Source organism: Pteropus vampyrus, unplaced genomic scaffold, assembly GCF_000151845.1.
Source record: "Pteropus vampyrus isolate Shadow unplaced genomic scaffold, Pvam_2.0 Scaffold300, whole genome shotgun sequence".
NCBI classification, from domain to species: Eukaryota; Metazoa; Chordata; class Mammalia; order Chiroptera; family Pteropodidae; genus Pteropus; species Pteropus vampyrus.
This window is the reverse complement of record NW_011889081.1, coordinates 1307690-1331739: the sequence shown is the minus strand read 5'-3', so window position 1 is coordinate 1331739 and position 24050 is coordinate 1307690. Positions and strand designations below refer to the sequence as shown.

The 24050-nt window shown below is 45.1% G+C and overlaps 1 protein-coding gene across 1 annotated transcript in view; it reads right to left on the bottom strand.

The window, feature by feature from the left end:
- Positions 1–18093: 18093 nt before the first annotated feature.
- SRL (sarcalumenin) overlaps positions 18094–24050 on the bottom strand; it is a 34564-nt gene continuing 28607 nt past the window's right edge. The window contains exons 3-5 of the mRNA XM_011376622.2: positions 21580–21696; positions 20599–20832; positions 18094–19245 (exon numbers count right to left, since the gene is read on the bottom strand). Of these exons, the coding sequence (XP_011374924.1) occupies positions 18434–19245; positions 20599–20832; positions 21580–21696 (1163 nt within the window). The 3' untranslated portion in view covers positions 18094–18433. The remainder of the gene's footprint in view (positions 19246–20598; positions 20833–21579; positions 21697–24050) is intronic.

Below are 24050 nucleotides of genomic sequence, written 5' to 3'. Positions count from 1 at the left end.
ACATAGGGTACTCAGCAAATATTTTTAAAATATTATTCACAGAGTATGCTTTAAAAAAACAAACAAGCATAATTCCTTCTCTTTGCATTGATCCTTAACTATTAGCAAACAGGCTTAATCAATCATTTTTGTAAGACTGCATTTACTAAATGCTTATATGCGAAAACGGCCACCAAGCAAATAACACGTATTTATTCGTGTACTCTTCCTGACACTAGGAAGTAGAGCCTGTTACTGATCCCATTTCCCAGAAACGCATTTGAGTATCAGATATATTAAATAATTTGCCCAGAGACCCAATCCAGAGTTCTGTACCCAAACCTAGTGTTATGTGCTTTTTCTATTAAAAAACAATAGTTCTCAAGAAACATAAAAACATATTCACCTATCAGTTAGGGATCTATTTAAACAAATCCATCCAAAAGATTTTTTCTTAGCAGTTCTCTACTAAAGGCTCACCAAATGCCTTCCAAGCATCATTTTTTAAAAGGCTTCATCCCTCACAATGATTCAAATGATTCAGTTAAGCACTTTTCTTTAAATAGAATATGGTTTATGGAGCAGAAGCATATGATGATTTCTAAGCCAAGACCTACATCTTTCAAGGCCTCTACTATAAACTGGACAATCCATGAAGAGTTGAGGATCAGAAACAAGCCAGATTTCTGTCTTTTATGTAGTTCCTCCTGTCACTCAATCTCCATCACCACCATTGTCTCTATACAATGTCTCTAGTTCATTGTGAAACATGAAAACCATTCCAGTAACAATGAGCTGTTGATCATCTAGGCGGTTTGGCAGGAAGGACACTTGGAGTAAGCCCCTTTTGATGAAGTAGTCCCCTCCCACAGGCCAGGCCTCCAACAGCCGGGGTTTGTATTCTGTGACTCCAACAGATCCTCGCTGCATCTTGGCTGGTCTCTTGAACGGAGGAAATTATAATTTGAGCTAATGGGGATGGCCCTTTTCTGCCTCCTGTGTGGCCTGGATGCAAGGCAAGTCAATCTAGCAGTGTACACCGAAGCAAGCACACTGAGTCAGTGCCTAGATGCTGCTTCTTGATGGCTATCCAGTTCCTAGTTCAAGTTCCTTCCTGAGCCTCACTGCTATTCCTGTCCTTGGATCTCACAATACGTTTCTGAGTCTTTTAAGTAGAGCCTACTCTTTGGCTTAAACTAACTCCAGCTGATTTCTGTGCAGGTTGTAGTAGTATCCTAACTAATACCATATTAAACTCATTTCCTTGTGACTTATCTGATCGTCGGAGTTATTTTTTCCCACCATAGTTAGATTCGAAAAAGAGAAAGGGATCTCCAGCTCAGTGTTACTTACCAGACTGAAAAAGAAATCTCTCCACACCATTAGGATCAAAGATAGGCCCCCATCTTCTATGTGCCTCTAGAAAATATACCATAATAAAACATGAAATAGAGTCTTGCTTGCCAGAGAGAGGTAAAATAATGTTAGATAAGCTACATAATGACATTTAAATGCATTCAACTTGAATACTACATTTGTCTGTAAAAATGAACATGAAGCAAGTAAAGTTCCTTGATTAAAATAGGACTCTTAAAAGAAAACAGTTAGGGTGGCACCAAGGAAAGACACTGACTGGGAGGCAGGAGTGAACCTGAAAGGAAAATAGTATTTAGTATTCTATAGACATGCTATTCAGACTAGGCCAGAAAGAATGGTTCCCTGTCAATCCAACTGTACACCTAGGACAGGGGAGGAAAGATAAAAGGTCTCGAGTCTTAATGAAAGAGAGAAGGAAGAAGGCAAGGTCATTTTCTCAGATCAAGGTAGTACTACCTCCTCGGTTCAGACCAGGGCAGGTCACATCCCATAAATACACCATGCCCGTTCAAACCTGCATGTCTTTACTCAGCTTTCCCCACTGCCTTCCCTTCTGTCAGCCAACTTAACCCCAGTAGACCTTTAATGCCCCCACAAAGATGCCCCTCCTCCCTGTCACTGGCCTTGTCAATGCTAGCCCTTCCAGATGTCCCTCTTAACTAAATTCCCGAAGCAAAGAGAATCACAGTTGGAATGGCCCTTAGAGAAAACATCCAACTTAGTCATTCATCCTTTGAAGCTCTTAATTGCAACCATTTCTCTGAGTGTGTTAGTATCAGTGAGATTGTAAGTCTTCAAAAACAGGGCCAAAACAAAACCATAGAGAAGTTCTGTCCTCCTGTGAGTGGTAAAGTCCCACAGTGGGGAGAAACCAAGATGAAGAAACAACTCGGAAGTACACTGACACATGCATTATCTAATCCACTGAGCCTTGTTCACAGAAAGGGGTCTGACTTTTACAGATATCCCATAGTTTCCATCAAAGTACCTTTGTAATCATCAGAAACAGAATGGGAAGAGAGAAATACTGATCGTGAAATACGAGTTCCCAATGAAATAATTTATCAGAAATGGTCATCTAGAGGAGTACTAGAGACAGGCACCATGATTTCTCCTAGCTGGGTACCTACATCACACTAGGATCCATCTGTGCAATCTTGGTGTCAGAGCTCAAAAAAGCCAAAGGCAACTTGAACACGGAGTGCTGCCTAGACACTTGGCAAAGAAGGGTTTCTGTATTCAGCTCTGCTGCTACCAATGGCTGGTGGTGATCCCAACCCCTTCCTCCCTACCTCCCCCGCACCTTGAACGTAACACCTACAGGGTTCCCAGCTATTCCTAGGCCTTAAAACTGTCACCAAGCATCAAGACTAGGGGCCCTGCCCTCTCCTTGCTGGAAGAACCAGCTTCTCTGAAGATAAAAGTTATATATTAACAGAGCCTGGGGATACCAAATATTTGAAGTCCACGCATAAACTGGGTGTCCTTCCTAAATGCTTTTGAATTAACCCTTGGGTTTATGTCTATTAATAACACCACCATCCTCCCCCTCCACAGTGCTTAAGATCATCTTAGATTCCTGTTTCCTTTGCCCCACAGAGAATTATGCACTCTATCTCCCCAATATCTGTTGTATCGCCCTCCTTTTCTCTTTCCCAAGATGGTGGGAGGATTTGGAATTCGACAGAACTTCCATTTAGTAGCTGTGCCTTTTTTTTTTTCTTTGAGCCTCAGTGTTTCCACTAATAAAATGAGTATAATTGAGTACAATGATAACAATATCCACTTTATAGCTTTGATAGAAGGATGGAGATGACCTTTGTGAAAATACCTGGCATGGTATTTGCCATATAACAAGTTCTTGCCACACCTTAACTTCCTTCCTCTCTTCTATCCTTCCTGCCAATGTCTGAGGTTCACCCCGCATCACTCCCTTCCTATTAATATACCAGTGGTATATTAGGCAGAATCTTAATATCTCTCCCCCTGCCCAAGATTTCCCACATTAATCCCCAGGACTGTGATTATGTTAGCACATGGCAAAGGGGATTTTGCAGATGCAATTAAGGTTACTAATTAGTTGACTTTAAATTAATCCAAAAGAGATTATCTGGGTGGGCCTGACTTAATCACATTAATCCTTTAAAAGTAGAAGGTTTTCTCCAGCTGGTAACAGAAGAGGAAGTCAGAGATTCAAAATACAAGGGGGATTTGAGGCACCTTGCTAGATTGAAGATGGGCAGTGTCACATGGACAAGTGGGGGAGTGGCCTCTAGGAGCTGAGAGCAACACCCAGATGACAGCCAGCACATTCTGCCTGTATATATGACCTACAGAATGTTGCTGTAAAGAATGGATGCTGTTTTAAGTTGCTAAATTTGTGGTCATTTATTAGGCGGCAATAGAAAACTAATACAATCTCCTAATTAGGGCTAAAAAAGGAAAGAAGCCATAACTTGACCAAAGCACCCAGGATGTGGCCAAGCACACAATAAATACAAATATTTGTGGATTGAGTCATTTTCTTTCAGCTCCAATGACCATCAGGGCCAATGAAGGAATCTAAAATCCATCTGGCCACAGGCACACAGAGAGCCCTTCCTATTTGACTCTGGCTCCATAGCCTCCTGGGCTTAACAAAGCACCTAGGTGGAGATACTCCATTTCTGAAGCGTGACCTTTCATTAACACTGCCTAGTCACGTTTTCATGCACGAGTCAGGCTACCATTTCTCTGAATCATAGTCTTTTATTTTTTTTTAATGTTTATCTAAACTGGAATTTGCAAACACAAAGGAAGTGAGAATAAGGATGACCAGAGGTCTCACAAAATGTACTACCTGTATTTTGTTCAACCACAGATTTATTCTGAATGCCCATCGTGTCCAGGTTAAGAGACTCTGGAGGCAGAGAACTAGGTCGGAAAGGCCCTGACCCTTGAGCTTTAATCCAGGCATCGCCTGAGCACAGAGGTCATGGAAGAGTCTTTGACATTTCTTCAGGTCAGAAAAAAGAGTGACAACAGAATCAGGTCCTCTACAGTCAGGCAGTGAGTGGGTGGAGTTTCCTTCTGAATTCTACCCTACCCTGCGACTCTGCTGTCTCTGCCCCACCCTGGACTCCAATAACATGCATATGATGTCACTGTCTAGATGCGCAACAGTCTTGGCAAATTTAATCCAGAGCCCTCAAGCACAGATTAAAAAGTAACTCCATAGCATTTGAACAGACTTTTACAGTTAAAAGGCACTGTCATATTCGTTGTCTTATTTGATCCTCCCAGGAGCCCTAGGAGGTAGGTGGGATAAAGATTATCATCTCCATTTTACAGATGAGGAAACTGAGGCTCAGAAAGTTAAATTGATTTACCCAGAATTACCTGGTTTGGAAGCCAAAAAGCCATGTTCTTGCCTCTCTACCACCTTGGATCTAGTCTTTGGGCCTAAATGAGAACTCAAATGAAGACTGGCTAAGTTCTTCCAAGCAGGCCTCAGTGGCTGGTGATTTGAGAGTTTCTCTGTAGAAAGAATGAAGGAGAGTTAGAAATTAGAAATAAGAGGAAACTACAAGGATGTTTAATATCCTAGTAACACTTTATACTTTTCTAAGAACTCACATATTTCTTACCTCATTTGGTCCACAGAAGAATCCCATAAGGTTAATGAGACAAGCATATTGTCACCAGAGATTGGATTATAACTGGTCCCTAATTCTTCTGATTCCAGGACTCTTTCCATAAGCTAGGGGAGGGCATCCATGCCATTCATACCCTACATTTGTATCTTTGGTCCTGAAGGTCAAGACCAAAAGATGATTTGATACCCTTCTTTTGCGTGTCGCCACAAGCCCAACTTACGATGATCTTTCATCCAACTGTGGTTTCCCCTGCCAGAAATTGGCCCCAGAAAGCAGGCACCTCCTCTTTGTGGTTTTAGGATTACTTTTACAGAACTGATTTTATATAACTGATATACCAGGGAGAGTGGAATCTGTAAAACTGTTGTTCATCCACTGGACAGACATTTTCTGAGCGGGGTACCTACTCTAGGCTAGTCATAGAAAATAAACAAATCAGACCTAGTCTCTGATAACAAGAAGCTCACATCTAATGGAACTGAAAGAAGCACAAATACATGTCAAGATACATGACATTTACAAAATATGATAAGATGGAATAAATATCGCAAAAGAGTTATGAGCAAAGGGCTATAGAAGATCCATGGCAATTCTGACTGGTGGAAGGGAAGAGTCTTTATGAAAAAAAGAGGTATTTGGGCTAGACCTTGAAGAATGAATGGAGTATCTTGACAAGTGGGGAGATACGGACTGAGGAGACAATATTAATGTTTGGGAAATAGGGATGTAGCCCCATATGAGGGCAGTATAAAGTCCTCCTGGCCCCCAACTTCATACTGAGGCTGCCTGGGATCCAGCTGAGACCTTCAGCTAGAGTTAGGCTGGATCCTGCCCATGAAGGAATCCAAGAGACCTAGACCATCTTCCAAGGTTCTATGGTACTTGCAGCATGATCCACCAAATCTTAACTGCCCTCTTAATTACTTATATTTTCTGTTCTCTAGTTGGTGCCAATGTGTGTTTTGCTTTCTCAACTAAACTAAAACACCAGTCTCCTGATTCCTTGAGAACATAGCCAGGGGGCATCTATATGCTATCCCAGCCAGCATGAAGCCGAACACACTGTAGGTACTAACAGCCTATTTGTTGACTGGTTGCTGAAGTCTATAGGCCCAAGAATCATGAGATGACAGATTTACAAACAAGTAGAACAAGAGGGGGCGGTACTTGTAATCCTAACCTGAAATAACAGTGAAGGGATCTGGAGAAGACACCTCAGGTTTGGGGATTACATTTTATAAAATTGATCTCAGTTTAAGTTGAGGCTCAGATTTATTGGATCACTCTGTGGGACTGCCCTGTATTTCACCCTCTGCTCTCTCTTATGCCAAGTTCCCAAGGCCCTTTTACTGTTTTTCTAGTTCCTGCTTGTCAACATCTACCAATGAGACATTGTGTCTCATCCTTCCTCTTGGAAAGAGTAATGTGAAGGATGGCATAGTTGCCATTGCCAGTATAGAGACCCAAGGTCTAATGCCAGAGGAAAAAGCAGAGTTAGGGCCAGAGGGGGAAGTGGGAAGGACCCTGAGGCAGACTATAGCTTCCTACCAATTAGTCTCCAAGGAACTGAGGTCTCATCCGAAGTGCTGGGTAGATCAAACTGACAAACAAGTAAATTGGACAGGGACAAAACCCAAAGAGGTCACATCCTCTCACCCCAGGATGGAGCATGAACAAGTAATAACGGTAATCAACTAGAAGTAAGGTGGAAGGAGGCAGCTACAAAAAGAACCAAAGGCCCAGGTAGGTTCACAGCCAGAGAACTTTAGTTTGAGGGATTATCTAGTCCAATGCTCTTCTCTAATCCTATAGCCGAGGTCCTCAAACGTTCTTGTCTGTGATAGTCTAACCTTCTTTGACCCAGTGTTTTTTCATCATTGGCCCTTCCAATTCATCCTCCAAGTTGTTGCCAAAGTGACGTTTCTACAACAGAGAGGGTTCAAAGTCTCCTCTCTACCTTCACGATAAGGTCTAAAGTTTGCAAAGCCTATAAAGGCCCCTCATGCTAGACTCATGTAAGCCTTCAAATCTTATCCCCTCCCTTCACTCTTACCCTTTTCTACATTCCACTGACTTTATTCCACTGACAATATACTGCACAATAGTCTCCAAAGATGCAATAGATTTACTCTCATCTGCCAAGAGCATTCCATTTTCAAGGTCCAGCTCAAGCGTCATCTCTTTAGTGTGACACTTGTAATGTAAATGTGACAAATGTAATGTAAATCTCCCCTCACTCACTCATTTCCCCTAGGAAAGATGAGTTAGTTTCTCTTCCACGCTCCCAAAACACCTCTGTATAGAATTTATTATCATGACTTGCATTGCTTTACAGAGACTGAGAAGCCATCTGGAGTAGGAAGAGGTTGTGACTTCTCATAGCCCTCCTTGTCCTTAGTCAGCACAGTACAAGTAGGTTTACTTGAGGAATAAACTCAGGGAGCTCCCAGCAGAGCCCAATTAAAATCTAGGTTGTCTGATGCCCAGACCAGGGCATTTCTTTCTAGACTGCTTTTCTTCTACCTGTTTTCCATGACCATGCAGTTGGATGCTTCCTCACTGACCTGGACTTTGAAACACTGGGGCAGAGACAAACATTTGAAGAAGAAGGAACCCAAGCTGCTATCTGTAAGGACAGCCTTCTGTGCCTCTCCTAGGAAGTGTTTTGAATCCAAAGGGCTTTGAAGCTAGCTGTAGGAGGCGACAAAGCAGGTGAGTCATCTTCCCAGCCCACACCCGTTCTCTGCTGAAGGGCCCCAGCATCTGTCTGTCTTGGATGATATGGGAAATGTGTGCTCTGAGCCTAATTCAGGTCCCAGGGAGAGAAGGCAGAGTCTCCCCACCCCTGCTGGTGAAAGCAGGAGCGATGATGACCTTTGTCTATCAGAGCAAAGATAAAGGAACTCAGGGAGCACGGGGGATGGCCTCAAAAAAGCTGCAGCCCATGATAAAGGTCAAGGGACACAGCCTACCACTCTCTGGGCCCCATCCAGAAAGACAGATGCATAGGCCTTCCTCCTAAACAGCCTGTTCTCCGCTGCCTGCTCTCATTCGTGTTTTCATTTCCCCAAATTCAAAGCGCTTCAAGAAATACACAGGTGCCCTCTATCACCCAACCCCCAGACTACACCAGAACATTTATCTTACAGCGGATTCTTGTTTTAAGCAAGTCAACATGTAAAGTTGATGGATAAATCTTCACTTTACAAACTCTTTTTACCATAAGAGCTCCCCTGGTGCATTCATCACCTGTGGCTTACAGTGTGTAAAGTCCTCTGTTAGGAATTGCAGAGATATAAACACTATTACAGTGTAATCTCTGCCCCCAGCAAAGAAAACAAGTTGCATTTCCAAATTACTGTACATACAGGAGATAAGGTGATAAATCCTTTAGGGGAGGCCCACAGAGGTGAGTCTGGGAATCTGGAGGTGAATGAGTTTGGAAGGATATCATGGGGGAGGTGGCATATGAGCTGGGCTTTAGAGAATGAGTTGTAAGTGGCCATTCAGAAATAGGTGAAATACCCCTGATGGAGGAGACATCATCAGCAAAGGACTGAAGGATACAGGGACTATGAATGGAATCAAATGTTAGGCAGATCCATGTGGAAACCCATAAGGGAGGACTGAAACAGTACATTCGACATGCCCAACCCCCAGGGATGTAGGCAAAGGCACAAGGAAAAGGTCCCCACCTAATAGATCACTATGAAATGAAATAACAGATATGAAGCAATTGGCACAGTGTCAGGAGCATAGGTTCCTTTTCCATGCTTAAGGGGCTCGGATGATGAACAACAAAAGAAAGACTATGAACGTTCTACGAAGGAAGAGGCCACTAAAAGGAGAGTCTGAAGAGAGGAGATGAAGGAAGAAGCATAGAAGAAAGAGCCCAGTGCCTTCAAGCTGAGGCTTCTCCTCCATAGCAGGCCATTTTAGGGGTGCTGGTAAAAACACTGGTCGTTGGTTCATTCCTGAAGAACGCTGTGTTCCAGAAGCAGCATCAGTGATGCAATTAGCAGAACTGAGCTTGTGGGTGGAGCAGTGAGGAGCTGAGTAGGGAAGAGAGGCAGCACCCTGGACCCCTGCCCAGATTGTGGGGGCATCGGGAATCAGATGGTTTCAGAGAGAAACTCTTTAATTCTAAAAGCTATCCTCCACTAGGAAAAACATGAAGTCAAAGGGTTGTTTTGTTGTTGTTGTTGTTGTGTTGTTTTAAATCAAATCTATATACCTGCTCTTTTAACCTGAATAACCTGGATTATTACAAATGGGCAGAAGAGAAACCAACATGCATGGGGTTTACCTCTGCAGAGAGCCTCCGGTTCCATGAAGAGAGAGGCACAGCTAAGGATTTTGAGGGAGATTAACCATGGAATCCTATCTGTTTTTGTCCTCATTCATTCATTCATTCCGCAAACATCCACAGAGGAAAAACTATACACAAGATCCCAGGGAGGCAGGTGGCAGCTTAGTTGTTCATACTTCCAACCTTGAGTGGCTTCACTAACCCAATTATCTGTCAAATGAAGAAAACCGGGTTTATGGGAAGATGCAATGAGATAATGAACATATCTGACACAGAGTAAGTGCTCAAGAAACAAACCATTATTATACTAGAAGAAGTGAAACTGCATGTTATGCTGGATATCTTTCATTTGCCCCTCTAGGTACATTCTTCATTTTCCACCCTGAGCTATGCCCTAGAATTGACCTGTAAAGACTAATTAAGACTCCCTTGCCATTGGGTTTAGTCCATGGGGAGCCTTACAGATCAGAAGGTGGAAGAAAGTGAAGATAAGGATTTTATATCCCCAACTGCCATCCTGAGCCCCTTGATCCAAAGTCCCAGCTCTGGGAAGACGACCCTCCACACAGCCTTTCTGCTTCCATGCATAAAGATGGTAAGATCCCACTGCTACTAGCCCCAGAATATTTCACTATCCATATTGTTTCCCTACACTCTGACTGAAATTACCCAACTGAAACATGCCATTAATTTTCTGCTGGCTCCTAATATACATAGTATAGGAGAATGAGAACAGGCCTGGGAATCAGGAGATCTGAATTTAAGTCCCCTCTCTGCCATTAGCTGGCTCTGTGACCCTGGGCCAATCTCTTTCCTTTTCTCGGCCTCAGCTTCATGTAGTCCAATCCATTCTTTTTCTCCTGTAAAACGAATGGGTTAGACTACATGACTCTTCTGTGCTACAATCTCTTACCACTGGATGTTTTATAACTTTAAACCCAGGAAAGGGATGCTTATATGAGAATAAAGCTTCCTAGTGCAGAGGGCAGGTTAGTCAGCTAAGGAGCTTTTCCCAAGCCCCACATCAACTCATTATTTTCCAGGAATCACCTAACTCCCTTCCAAGAACTTTCCTTTTCCACTCAGGCCACCAGGGTACCAGATGCCCAAATGATCTCCACTCCAAAGCAACAGCCAAGAAAACCCAGGAAATTAAATTTCCTTTACTTTCAGTAACCAACTAGTCAACCCTGTTCAGCCAGAGGCCCCTTCACAGGTTCTAGAATGAGGGGAGAAGGAGAGACCCAAACAGGGAAGCTGGTGCGCGCTGGTACCAGTACTTTCTCTACAGGTCTGCAAAGGGAAGTTGATGCCATTTCACAGTTGGTGACTTAGGGCAAAGGGAGCCACCTAAACCAGCATCCTTTTTGAAGACACCAAACGCCCTAGACTGAGGTCCCTGTCACTGGACATGTTCCAAATGGGGGCTAAAAACTACTTGAGATATTATGGAATCTCTGAAGTTCTTTTTAGCTCCTGAAATTAGTGACTCAGGGAACGCCAGGAGCCACAAAATAGACGTTCTAGTGAGAATATCACCCTTCTTATCCCCCTTATCTGGAATTTCATCTGCCCTAAGTGCTTTCCTACCTACTGGTACCCAGATGTAGGGGAAAGTGGGCAAGGGAGGGTTGTGTTTCTGCCCTAAAAGGAGGGGAGGGAAGTTAGGATTCCAGCTTCTCTGAGTTTCTGAAGGGGTAAGGAGGTGGCGTAACCTCTTAAAATTCTCAGTTCATTTTACCTGAGGGCTGGCCGCAGGTGAAAACCACAACATAATAACCGCCTGCCCGGATTTGTCTTTAGCATTTTTCACGTTCCCCAAATGCCTCCAGAAATCTGTGGCCTCACACAACAACAATATGTAAGTTCAAGGCCTTTCCCCGTCCCAAATCAAAACTTCCAACACTCTCCGGGCGTCCCGCTCCTGAGCGCTCAGAGCGGGGCCGGGACGGCGAGCCAGCACAGCAGCCCGGCCCTCGCGACGTCTTCCGCCCAGTGCGGACCCGGTGAAAGCCCAAGGGACGTAGCTCTAGCGACCAGCGCGGAGCGCAACGCCCATCTCTGCCCGCCCTGCCCCCTCTGCCCCAGGCGCTGAGTCACCGCCCACCGGTCTCCGCGAAGCCCACGTTCCCAGGAAGCGCTGCCGCGAGCGTGCGCATGCGCGAGTCCCAGGGCATTACTCGGGAGCGCGCGGCCCTGGAAGGGGCGGGGCCGGGCCAGAGGCCGCGAGCAAAAACACATGCGCGGGGCGGGACCCCGCGAGCTAGACCCCGCGGGGACTTGGCGCCACTGCCACCGCTTAGCGCTTAGGCGGGGTCGTGCTGATGAGTTCCCGTCAGGAATAGCCATTTTAGCGTGAGGAGGCGGGCTTGAGGGACGAGGTCAGGCTCCTGATTCCTGCACTCTCACGACCCTGATACAGAACTGCCCTGCTCAGTTTCCCCTCGAAGGCGTGAGGGTTCATCCAGCAAGGCTGAAGCCCTCCAGCCGCGATGAGGACGCGGGCGGGGAAGACCCGTCCCCGCGAAGGATGACGCCTCTGCATGTCCTCGTGTCTCGGGGGCCAGAGAATGCACATGGGAGTCCAGGACCCAAGAGTAGGGCCAGGCTTCTTCCCGCTTTACGGGGCTTCAGCAGCTGGTTTCTAGCTCCTGGGAGTGGGCAGGACAGAAATCCAGTGCCCCCAACCGAGCAGGCTTGGTTCACAGATCTAAGAGGCAATGCCCGAGGCTCCTTGGTGCCAAGCTCTCACCTCTCCAGTGAGTCCCAGGGCTGCCTACTGCCTGATCTTCCCTGCTTGATGGACTCCTCCTTTCAGAAACTGCGGTGGCCTCAAGCCCAGACTATTGGGCTTCTATTTAAAAGTGCAGGTTTCCCCCCAACTCACCTCATTTCACCTTGATTCCTCACAGGCCACACGCAGATGTCTTCCTTTCTCTGAGTCGCCTAGACCCGATCTTCCCCCAGGACCCATCCCCCTGGTCTCTGACCTTCCAAACCTGCCCATCCTTCAAAACGTAGCCAGAATTCCACTCCCTTCTCAAGCTTGGTAACCCCCTGGGTATCTCAGTATTCTCAGGAGAGTCCTGATGTTATGTGAATGTATTCTCCTTGACATTAAATGTTTACGTAAATTTAACAGTCTACATGCATTGGTCTGACTTCAGATAATTACATTTGCAAATGAGAAAGAAAATCTTCTGCCACACCATGTATCCTGATTTATGATTTTGGAAATGTAGTTGCTGTATCCCTGAGAACTTCCTGATCACCGTGGTTCTGTGTCTTGTATCCCCAACTCCATTGTTAGCTCCACTAGGGCAGAGACTATGCCTGAATAAATATGGAAAAATTCCAAATCTTTTGAAGTCGTGACGGGGAAAAAATCCAGAAGTTTGGAGAAAATGGAAATATATCCAACACATACTTTTGCACTCTTCTTCAGTGTGTCAGAAAAATGTAGTCACATCTTTGTCCAGGCTCCAGATTAACACAAATCAATGTGATAAGATGTAGTAGAAATAGCGGGATAGGTAGAAAAGTGGTATTTTAGTTTGGTTTTAGTTTAGTTTCGTCGTGTATCAGCTGAATGAGCCTGGGCAGATAACTTCTCTGGATATACATTTTCCTCAGGTTGGATTTGGGTTTAGTGATAATAAATATACCTTCCCCATCTATTTTATGAGATGATCATGGTGGAGATCAAATGTGAAATGGAGTAAAGTTTTCTTTCTAAGTGTTTTTTTGTTCAGGAAATAATCTTCAATAACATTTCTAATGAAAATACTTCTAAGTGGTCTAAATTTTGTTACTAACAAACTTCAAGGTGTTAAGCAACTATTTAAAAAATCAGGCAATTCTGAATTTTTGCCAGGTTGTGAAGAGGAGGGAAAGGCTTTGGGATCAGAGAGACTAGTGTCACCTAATGTGATCCTGGGTGAGTAACCTAGCATGACCTGTAGGGTGAGTCAGGCGGCAGATAGAACTCTGACCCTCCCACTTACACATACCATCATCTCAACCACTCTGACCATCAGTCTCCTTATCAGTAAAATATGAATAATAATAATATTTACTGAATGCTTTCTGTGGGCCGTGTACTATTTCAGGCATGTTGCATATAATAAGTCATTTAATCCTCACAACCACCCTATGAAAGAGGGACTATTAGTATCTCTGTTTTATGGGTGAGGAAAATGAAGCACAAAGAAGTTAAATCATTTGCCTAAGGCTGCCCAGCTAGTGAGTGGTAGAGCCCAGGATGAATCTCAAGCTATGTGATTCTAGAGTCTGCTCCTGTCCATGCTAGATGGCTCCCTCCCTGGTGGTTACTGGGAGGATTAAATGAAATAATGCACATAAAGCACTCAGGATGTGGCCTGGGATACAGCTGTTGTTAGAAAGAATTATTGCCTTTTTTAAGGTATAAGTGTGGCAACCATTTATAGGTCTATAGTCTAGTTCCTGTCACAAACGAGTACTCTAGAAGCTAGTTCCTTCTCCACTGATATTATGGGAAAACAGAGAACATGTTACATAGGACAAGGAGACACAGAAAATACTCATTTATGCATGTTATTTTATCTAGATGAGAGGTGGGCACAGGGAATTCCTCAGAATCTGTTGAGTACACCTTTGCTACAGGCAAACCTCATGTCTCTACTCTTATTAACTATTTTTCTGATGCTTCTTTTTTTTATTGTCTTCTAAAAGAAAAATAAAAGTTTTCCTAAGACTAATGTCACAGAAATTGGAATTGGCATGAAATGTTGCCAGGACTTGAGTTTTCAAAGGCTCTGACTTTTGCCTTAGCTCCCTGGGATAGGATCCGACTCCTGCAAAGCCCAGGGGCTGGTGGAATGTCCTCCTATCACTGAAATCGTCCTGGGTCTCCGCCCTGGGTTGGACATCAGGTTCATCCCACACATACATCTGCCTACACACATGCTCCCCTAATCTATTCCCACATCATTCATACAATTACTTCTTCACAGCCACGCCCACCCTCCTACCCCAGACATACCTGTTCTCCCACACCCTCTCCACACAACATACAATGTACATTTCCCATTTACTTTCCCTAAACTCACTTACTCTTTCATTCATCTGATGGCACATAGGTGATGAGTCTTATGTGCCAGGCACAGTCCTAGGTACTTGGGCATCATTTGGCCACAGAAACTCACATATGCATTTGTTTCCCCACACAGTCTTTACATGCAAGTGTTTGCACACTCCTTATACATATAACCACGTTACCCCCATATATTCAGAGGGTACATACACATACCCCTTGAGACACTCTCCATTCAGCCCCTCACATCACCTGCCTGTTTAGAATGGTCTTTGATTTTGCTTCTTCCATTTTGTGTTTCTGTTTCCCTATCATCTTAATGGCAGACTTAACCTAAAGGTGGTTAAGGAGGCTTGTGAAATAGCCTAATTTTGATCACACCAGCAGGTTCTGGTATGTTATATTTTTCTTCAAAACAGACCTCACCTTCCTACCCTTTTCCAGAGAAAAGCTCTATATTTTTCCCAGTCGTGGGGAAATGCTGGTTGCAGTCATGGATGGGAGAGGTGACCTGGGGCAGAGGTGGGTGGGCAGCAGCAGCCTTAGTTAGGTCGGCTTGCTTGGTTGCTCAGACTGTGGACTGCGGACCCCTCATTAAGAGGAGAGCAAAGGAGAGGGAAGAAATGAACTGCTTTGCCCTTCTCATCCAACCTCAAGATCAGCCCCTCCCGACTTAGGAAAACCCAGAGCTGGTGGCCATGCCGCTGAATGCGGCGTCTTCTCTGGCATCAGTGGTGGTTTAACTTTCCACCAACAACCCAGGCCCACTTCTTTTCCTTTTTGGAAACATTCTCAAGCATAGAGTGGGAGCTGATATCCTCAGGACGACCCCAGAAGTAAAGCTTCAAAATAAAGGAACTCCACTCTGAAGGGCATAGGTTCAAGGAGACAAGGACAGATTGAGGTTTCTTTAAAGACAAGTACAGGCAGGAGGTTGGTGTGACAGCCTGAGCCGCCTCTGTGAGAAATTTGGGATAGATTTTGATAAGTCCTATTAATGGACTACTGCCACAAATGCCAGGGAGAATGACAAATTCAAGTGCTGAAGAGAGTGTTTCTTCAAGTTATAATTATACAACAGTAGGCTGGCTGAGGGAGCAGGTCATCTTTGACACCGGGAGATTAGGAGGAAGCTTGGAAAGAAGATGGGGGTGAAGGAGAGCAAGGGTGAGCAATTTACAAATTTTCGATCTATCCCCAAGAAACTTAAAAATTAGGATATGGGGGTGAGAGGAGACAGGAGGAATGAATAGGTGGATCACTCTGTATGACACTTTACATTATACGTTTGTTCAAACCCATAAAACGTATATCAAGAGAGAACCCTAATGCAAACTATGGACTTTGAGTGACTATGACATTGTCAATGAAAGTTCATAAATTGTAACAATTGTACCACTCTTTGGGGGTGTTGAAAGTGGGGGAAGCTGTGCATATGTTGAGGCAGTGGGTGTATGGGAAATCTCTGCCTTCCTCTCAATTTTGCCGTGAACCCAAAACTCCTCTAAAAACAGTCTTCATAAAAATCAGTACACTTTACTAAATAAAGGAAATAGAGAGATTAAACTGGTTAGAGACCATCAGAAAGTACAAGGTGTTAAAGAGAGATTGGAACTTTATTGAGACTTCCTCCCTGATGAAATCAGAATGGAAAGAACACTGGAAAAGTTCCGCTTTGGAGAGAAACAGCAACTTTTCAGGCACGAGTACTCCTCTTGGGGGAATCTCTGGATCCTAAATTTCCCCCAGCTCCCAACCCACACCCCCATCCCCCCAAAAGTCAGAATTCTGCTTGAAATCCACTTCCACAGAGCGAGTCACAAAACAGCTCTTACAGCCCGAGCCAATTGACAGATAAGCCTACAAGCAATTAGAGAAAAGGTAAGTCAAGGAGTGATCAGAGGAACGGGAATAGGAAAACAAAAATGGATGCAGAAAGAAAAGGGGAATAAAAAAGATCACACTGATGATGTCACCTCCTGAAAATATAAATACTATATGAATGTATTAGCCTCAATTCACCTGCTTCCACCAAAGCAATGGTGACATCAGCAGCTATGACAATGCCCATACAGTTCTGCACATTGTATTTCCTCTACTGTACTAAGAAACATAGATATGTCAAGAGGAGCTCGAGGGCAATAAGGGACATTAAGGAGCAAGATGGGAGGGCAGACTCTTCAAGAGGGTAAATGATGGAGACATGAGGCAAGGGTTAGTTTTCGACTAGAAGAAAAGCAGTTCATCAGGCCCTGGTCACCGGGCTCCTTGGATGCCCCTAGCAGACTCCTTTTCTTCTCTGGTTGGTTCTATCCTTAGAAACAATGTCCTGGAAGCTCTGGGGCCTCTGGCTTTCTTTTGGGAGGTTCTCCATCCTCCACAAAGCCAAAAGAAGCAGCCTCTGTTGCAGTGCTAATAATTCTAAGAAGCAGGAATTCCAAAGTTGCAGTTCTCTGCGTGGACCTAATCTGATCACCAATTTGCTTCCAGTGCCTAATCCTGAGTGCCTCTCCCTCTGCCTCCATCTTCGCTTTCCTCTGGTCCGGAATGACTTCCTGATGCTGGCAGGTCCTGACCCATACCTCCTGGTTGAAACTCCCAAGAGAGGCTGGCTCATAGGCAGGAGCCCATCTGCGCAGCCCTGGGCCAGGTCTCCTGGATTTGCACAGACTCACCCACTTTTCATCAAATGGCTTCTTCCCTCCAGGGCCTACCCCAATGTCCTTTGTCCCCCGCTGCCCTCCGTGGTGGCACACCAACCAGGCAGGACTCTTACAAGTTCTTTTGCTATGCCCTCCGGCATCTGTTATCTCCCTAATCTCTCTTGGACAACATAATACACACATATTCACACTGATCAGTATTCGGAGGTCCTGGCTTTCCTGCTGCGCATCCGGTGGGTATCAGCATCTAGTTCAGGTGGGAAACTGAAGGTTAAGCCTTGGTTGCCACCGACACCAACTGGCTGGTGCTGGTTCTGACTCTTGGGAAATTACTCGTGAGTTTTGAGTGTTGGCACATCAGGGAATGGAGAAGAAGGGAAAGAAAAAGCCATGGTGACGAAAACCGAGAAGATACGACTCTTCCGCTGAGTGTCTCCACAGAAATGATGTGGAAACAGTCTCCTCCTAAATCCGGGAGAGGCGGGCTGCCAGAGAAGTCCCTGGTGAAAAGGAGCAAAGTCTCCATTTGTCCCCTCTGAAATCCAATGCCTTTGGGGTCCGAGTTTTCCAAGACATGCAACAGACAAAGACACACTGCAAACCAATTAACCCTCTGAGCCCTTCTGGTACTTTCACTGAAATCATTTCCAGTGAATTACTCGACTACATGGAACACTCACCTTCTTCTTGGGGCCAGTAAAGGGACCGAGCTTCCCAGATGGCTTAGAAGACCACATCAGAGAAATGGCACTGGAGGAGCAGATCCTTCACCTAGCCTGGGAACTCTTGTTCTCTCTTAGTGTTCTGGTATCCTAAACCATTCCCCTCACTCCTTAAGGAAACAGGGAAGAAGGCCGGGGGGTAGGCTCAAAACCCAGGTTGATTCAGACCCAGGAGACTGTCCCCTATTGGAGTCAACCCAAGCTCAGGAGACAGCTGCTGGACGGGGGGAAAACAGAAGACGGTGTGTGGGAGGCAGCCACAATGGACCTGGGCAGCCCGACAGAACTCGTCTTCTCTGTTTTCCCAGTTTATAGGGGAAAAAAGGACTTCAGCTGCTTTTAGCTTATTTAATGCTTATTAATTCAGTATACACTAGAATTTAGCTGCTCTCTGTCCCTCCGAGATAGGACCCAGGAAAAGCAGGTGTGGCCTGACTTGCCTCAATCAGGCCCCCTAATTGAAGCAATGAGACAAGCACACTATAATTCACAGTTTCCACTCTCCTCCCTTGACCCACACCTTCCCCCACTGCTGGTCTCAATTAACTCCCAAATCTCCAATGCATAACAATTCTTGCCAGTGTGGCTCAAAGGGTTAATAAACCGGGACTTCTCAGACAGTTAGGACACAAGCTCATTCACCAACAAGAACCCAAGAATGGCCACACAACAACCTAGTGTTTCTTATAGCGATTCTTTGGGGTTTCGCCACACCCTGTTTTGTCACAGTTGAGAGCACCTGGATTCTTTCCAAGCCCCAGGCTTCCCAGGAGGCCGGGGAGCTCGTGGGTGATGGCCCGCTCAATCTTCTCCAGAAAGCAGCCCCCCATATAGGAGCACTGCTGGGACAGGAGCTTGAAGCTGGAAATGGGATTGATCCCAAAGAAGTCCTTATAGGCCTCGCGGTTGGGAAGGTCAAATTTGCTGACATTGGTCTTTGCCAGGATGGTCTTGAAGATGTAGAACTTATCAGGATCTTCCACAATGTCCTTAAAGACCAGCTCTCCGTCACTGAAGAAGGTCATTTTGTCCTTGTACGTCTGCAAATAGCGGTCGACCAAGAGGGCATGGATGCGGACCCGGATGGCATGCTGGCGGATGAAGGCGATCTTGTTCTCCAATCTGTTCTCGATCACCTGGTTCAGGTCTTCCAGGAGGGAGATTTCTTCCTTGAGAAATAGTTCTCGGTGGGTATCGGGCTTGTAGTCTTGAGGCCAGAAGGAGCTGACATAGACCCTTGGGGGCTCAGTGACGTTGATGAGCGGGGCCAAGCTCCAGAAGAGAGCCCCGTAGACCCGCATGAGCATCTGTGTGGCCAGGTTGTCAGCCTTGTTCAGGATGATCCTTATCTGGGATTCACGCCCCTTCAGCTGGCGGAACAGCATCTCCAGCTCCAGACCCACATCCAGCTTGGTTGGGTCAAAGACGACAAAGATGAGGTCTGCTCTGTCAATGAACCACTGGCACACGTCGTTGAAGGGGTAACCTTGGGGAAAGGGAGTGAGAAGTCAGGGTGAGCAGGCCTGAGCCCAAGCCCCTCTGCCTCCTTCCAAAACCAAATCATTCCACAGGTAGAAGGAAGTGACAGCACTGAGGATTTTCTGGGCTTCTCGAGACTTTTAAAGAATTAATTGCATATCTCCTGTCCGTTGTCAACCTTTGACCAACAACAGCCTGATCTTTGCTTTAATCTACAGTGGAATCTAAAGCTCTGGGGAAGCAAAATATTTTTTCTAAATGGATCTAGAAAGATCTGAGATAGTGGCAAAGATGTTGATGGAAAGAAGTCAGGGAATTAGAAGGACATAAAAGAGAAGTTCATCATTTAGGGGAAAGCAATGCAGACCTAGCATAAGACCCAGGCGAGGATTGGGGCTTTGTTACTGGCCAGTTAAACATTAAATGATTCAAAACTTTAGGATTTCAGCTACAAAATGATGAGTAGAAGAACGACATCTAAGTTGATACAAAGATTACTATGTTGCTACAAATACAGGAAAGCACCTAACTAAAATTCCCAGTCACATAGTAGTTGCTCAATGTATTTTCATTCCTTTAATTTCTTATTTCCAAAATGAGGAGACTAGGAATATCTGTCTTGGGAATTTTTTTACAACAGTCAACCAATAATACATACAATTATCTGATGCATAATAAGAGTGCAATACAGGTTAATTGGCTATTATAATTATTAGTGATTATATTACTACTAGTCATAAAACAGGGTTATAACCAAAATGGGAGTGACAGCCACAAGCTGAAATCTACCATCTGTTCATATATTCCTACAAATACTCTGTTTTGACTCATCTCTGCAGATATCCCTGAGTCATGACAATACTCAGTGTCCTATATCCTAGCCTAGTGTCTGCCATGCTCAAAGTGGCACTACTCTGCCATCTGAAGGCAAGCAGGCCTGGTAAAGCAGGAAGAATTGAAGCTCAGATTCGACCCAGCCCCAAGTTAGCCAGAAGTTAAGTACAGCTGGACTGGGATGCAATTAGCCTAGGCCGTTGATCAGCCAAGACAACCTGGGCCTCCCAAAGACAGCTCAGGCCCAGCATGAACCTCAAAGAGCTACTTACAGAGAAGAACAGCTTCCTCTTGGGAAAACGATCACCTCTAAATCAGATCAGTTCTTGGGGAGGTAAAAGAACAAGGTCCTCTACACCTAAGTGGCACCACAGTGACGAAAAGAAGGGTCCAGAAGGGGAGAACACATACCCTGGCCTTAGACAATGCTCTCCACATTTCCTCTCCTCTGCCTGCCTACCCCCCACTGTAGAAAACAGTTTTCTAAGACAAAGCTCACACTGTTCCGAAATGAGTGCTAAATTACCTCTTTCTTGCTGTTTGCGGTTCTCAATGATGCCTGGTGTATCCACAAAAGTGACCCGCTCCAGAAGTTTGTGGGGAACCTCGATACCAATCAGCTTCTCCAGGAAATTCTGGCCAAACTTTTCGAGGGGCGAGAAGGACCGGGCGCTGTCAGCGGCCATGACAATACCCTCGATGGTTTTCAGCTTGGGCCCATGCATGAGGACAGTGAACTCGGAGGTGGTGGGCTCAGCACCTGCACACACGGACACAAGGGTAGTAGGAACACAGTCACCTCTGAGGGAAGGGACCTACTGCAAAGCAGGTGAGCAAGGTGTTTCAGGGCGGGTTCGCCACAAGAATCAGATACTATGTTTGCTACACCAGTGGTTTCTTTTTTTTTAATTGTGATAAAATACACATAATATAAAATTTACCATTTTAACCATTTTTAAGTGTACAGTTCAGTAGCATTAAGTACATTCACCTTCGCCCATGACCATCATCCATCTCCAGAATGTTTTCATCATCCCAAACTGAACACTGTGCCCATTAAACAGTAACTTCCCATTCTTACTCTCCCCAACCACCATTCTACTTTCTAACTATGAATTTGTTGACTCTAGGAATCTTATACAAGTGGAATCATACAATATTTGTCCTTTCGTGACTGGTTTATTTTACTTAGTATCATGTCCCCGAAGTTCATCCATGTTGTCACATGTATCAGAACTTTATTGCTTGTTAAGGCTGAATAATATTTCACAGTGTGGACAGACCATATTTTTTTTAGCTATTCATCCATCGGTGGATGTTTGGGTTTTGTCTACCTCTTGGCTGTTGTGAATAATGCTTCTATCAACATGAATGTAGCTGCTGGTTTCTCGTACGTGATTTTCATTATAGTGTTGGAGACATATAAAATTCTTTGGTTTTTCATAATGCTTCTATATATGACATACATTGAAATACCAAGAATCACACAAGAAGATCTCACTCTTACCTGTATAGAGCTGGTAGCGAGTGTTTTCCAACCCGAGGAGGTAGTTTATCATGGTGGATTTGCCGACGCTCCACGGTCCCAGGAACAGCACCATTGGCTTGGAGGTGATTTCTCCATCTGTGGGCAGCGGGAGTTAGAGATAGAAGTGAACTAACAAAGTTTCTCACTATGGGAGGGACACAGTTCTTCACGCTGCATCGCAGACCATCCATCTAATTAAGTTGTGGAATTCTAGCTTGGACCAGACAGCACGTGACAATCAGTGGCATATCTCTCGCTACGCAAATGCAATTGCCCAGTTAAAAGATGCCAGAAGACATCATTTGGGCCTTGCACAGATCTTTTGCACACCAGCACCAGAAGGAAACCTAAGTGAGGTCAACAAACTCTGATGCAGGTCTCACTCTGGGTGAGGCCTCCTGGTTTAGATCTAGGAGAGAATGGTTCATAAAAGGGGAGCAGGACTGCCACATGGGGAGTGGTAAAAACTCTTCTATCTGAATTGGTAACAGAAAAAAGGGTATGAAAGAGGCTTATACAACCTTGGACAGCCTGGACTTGGGTGCTGCCTGTTACCAGCCTCCCTCCCTTTAGCTGTGCCTCTTGAAATCCCACTGGAGGCTCAACCCAATCCTGGGCTCTGGGGCCAGCCTAAAATATTAGCCTCCAAAGTCCATGACATATTTGCTAGGTCCCAAGATTAAGCACTGACCAGGCAACTTTTGGGTTCTTGGTCCCTGTGTCCAATATTGGGGAGAACACCTGCCTGGGTCACTAAGAAGAAAAAGCAGAGTTTTCAAGGGCTTTCAGAACTAGCGGGCAGGAAGGGGAGGGGAAGGGGGAGAGGCTTGCAGCATGGGACCGGCCACTCTTGGTGCTGGGTTTTGGGTCCCAGCTCTTTTGACCCCTTCTCTGAACCACAAAGGGTCAGCCCTGAATAATTTAGTGCCTAAAGTCCTCTGGATCTCTCAGTCTTCCCGAGCTTGGCAGACAGGCCTCAAAACAGTAAGCACTTCACTTACTTTTTTTTTCATTTATTTTTTTCCATTTTATTTATTTCTTAGTTCAAAAATCAAAGTAAAGAAAGGTCCAAAGTGAAAAGTCTAGCATCCCTGTCCCCAATCTGCCTAAGTCATAACAGTCCCTACATATTCTTTCAGATATTTCCATGCATATATAAGCAATATTCCCTATCTTTTTTATAGAAGGAGTACGGTATTCCTCTTTTTCTGCACCTGCTTCTTGATGCACTGGTTTTCTTTCTCTAAGGTGAAACCAAGTCTTAGAAGACCAAGATGGTGTCTCATAGGTGACAGGCACAAATATATTTCCTGAAAGCAATACCATGGCCCTGCCCCATGAGTCGCTGGTGTCTTTGTGGGTGTCAATCCCTAGCTCGGGGACAGGAAGGGACAGGCAGGCTGAGAGGGTGGCAGGAGTTCTCAGTGACAGCCACGAAGATCCTACAAAAAAGTCTCCATTACCCTAGCCCAGGGGACGCCAAGAGGAACTGGACCTTCAGCCACAGCTGAGACAAACCACCACCAGGGCTTTCCCAGGCTGCTATTTCAGCCCTCTGCAGCAGGGGGCGTTACTGGCACATGGAGGAGGCTGCAGGTAAGTCACTGAGCAGCAGGGGTTACTCAGGAGGCTGCCCAAGGGCACAGCGAAGTCCCAGCACTGTCGGGAAACTAAGAGAGAGGAGCCAAGCCTGAAAAGTGAGGTCAGGAGTCAGGAACGCCCTCCCTGCAGAGCACCATTCTCTCTGGGCAGTTCGAAGCCTCCAGGGCCAAGCCACTAGGTCTGAGGGCTGCAGAGAAGGCAAGAGTAGAGGACCAGAAAGCATCTGGGAGACTGCGACCTCACACCAACACCTGCACTTCCTCTGTGAGGCCAAAAAGGATCGTTTGCTCTTAGGCTTGCAAGAAACAGTAGAGATACTTGTGAAACAGCATTCTCTGGAGGAGAGAGTTACAGCCGCTAGTTCCAGCTGTATGATCCCAGATAGCCTAGCATTTCTCTGGTCCTTCTTCTGGAAAGCAGGAATAAGGAAAGTATATCCTATAATACCCCATCCACTGTATAGTCATCGAGAGCATCACATGAGATAATGTAGAAGTAGCCAGTTAACACAGAAAACTGTGTGATACTTGACCATTCAAACAAGTATATACCATTGTTAACGTTTTCAAAGATGAATAATATTTTAAAAAGGCATTCCTGTAGGGGAACAAGAGCTCTCATATCCTGTCATTGTGAGTATAAATTGGTACAAGCTAAGGCAATTTGGTAACCACTATCAAAATGTTTAATTCCAGTGTTCCCCTTTTTAAAAATGTACTCTACAAATGTACTTGCATGAAATATGTAACGATTATAGTAGTATTTATAACGTTTTTTTAAAAACTGGATGGTCAACACCTTGTTTTCCATGATAGGGCGGTGGTTACCCAGTACGGTGCATCCATGCA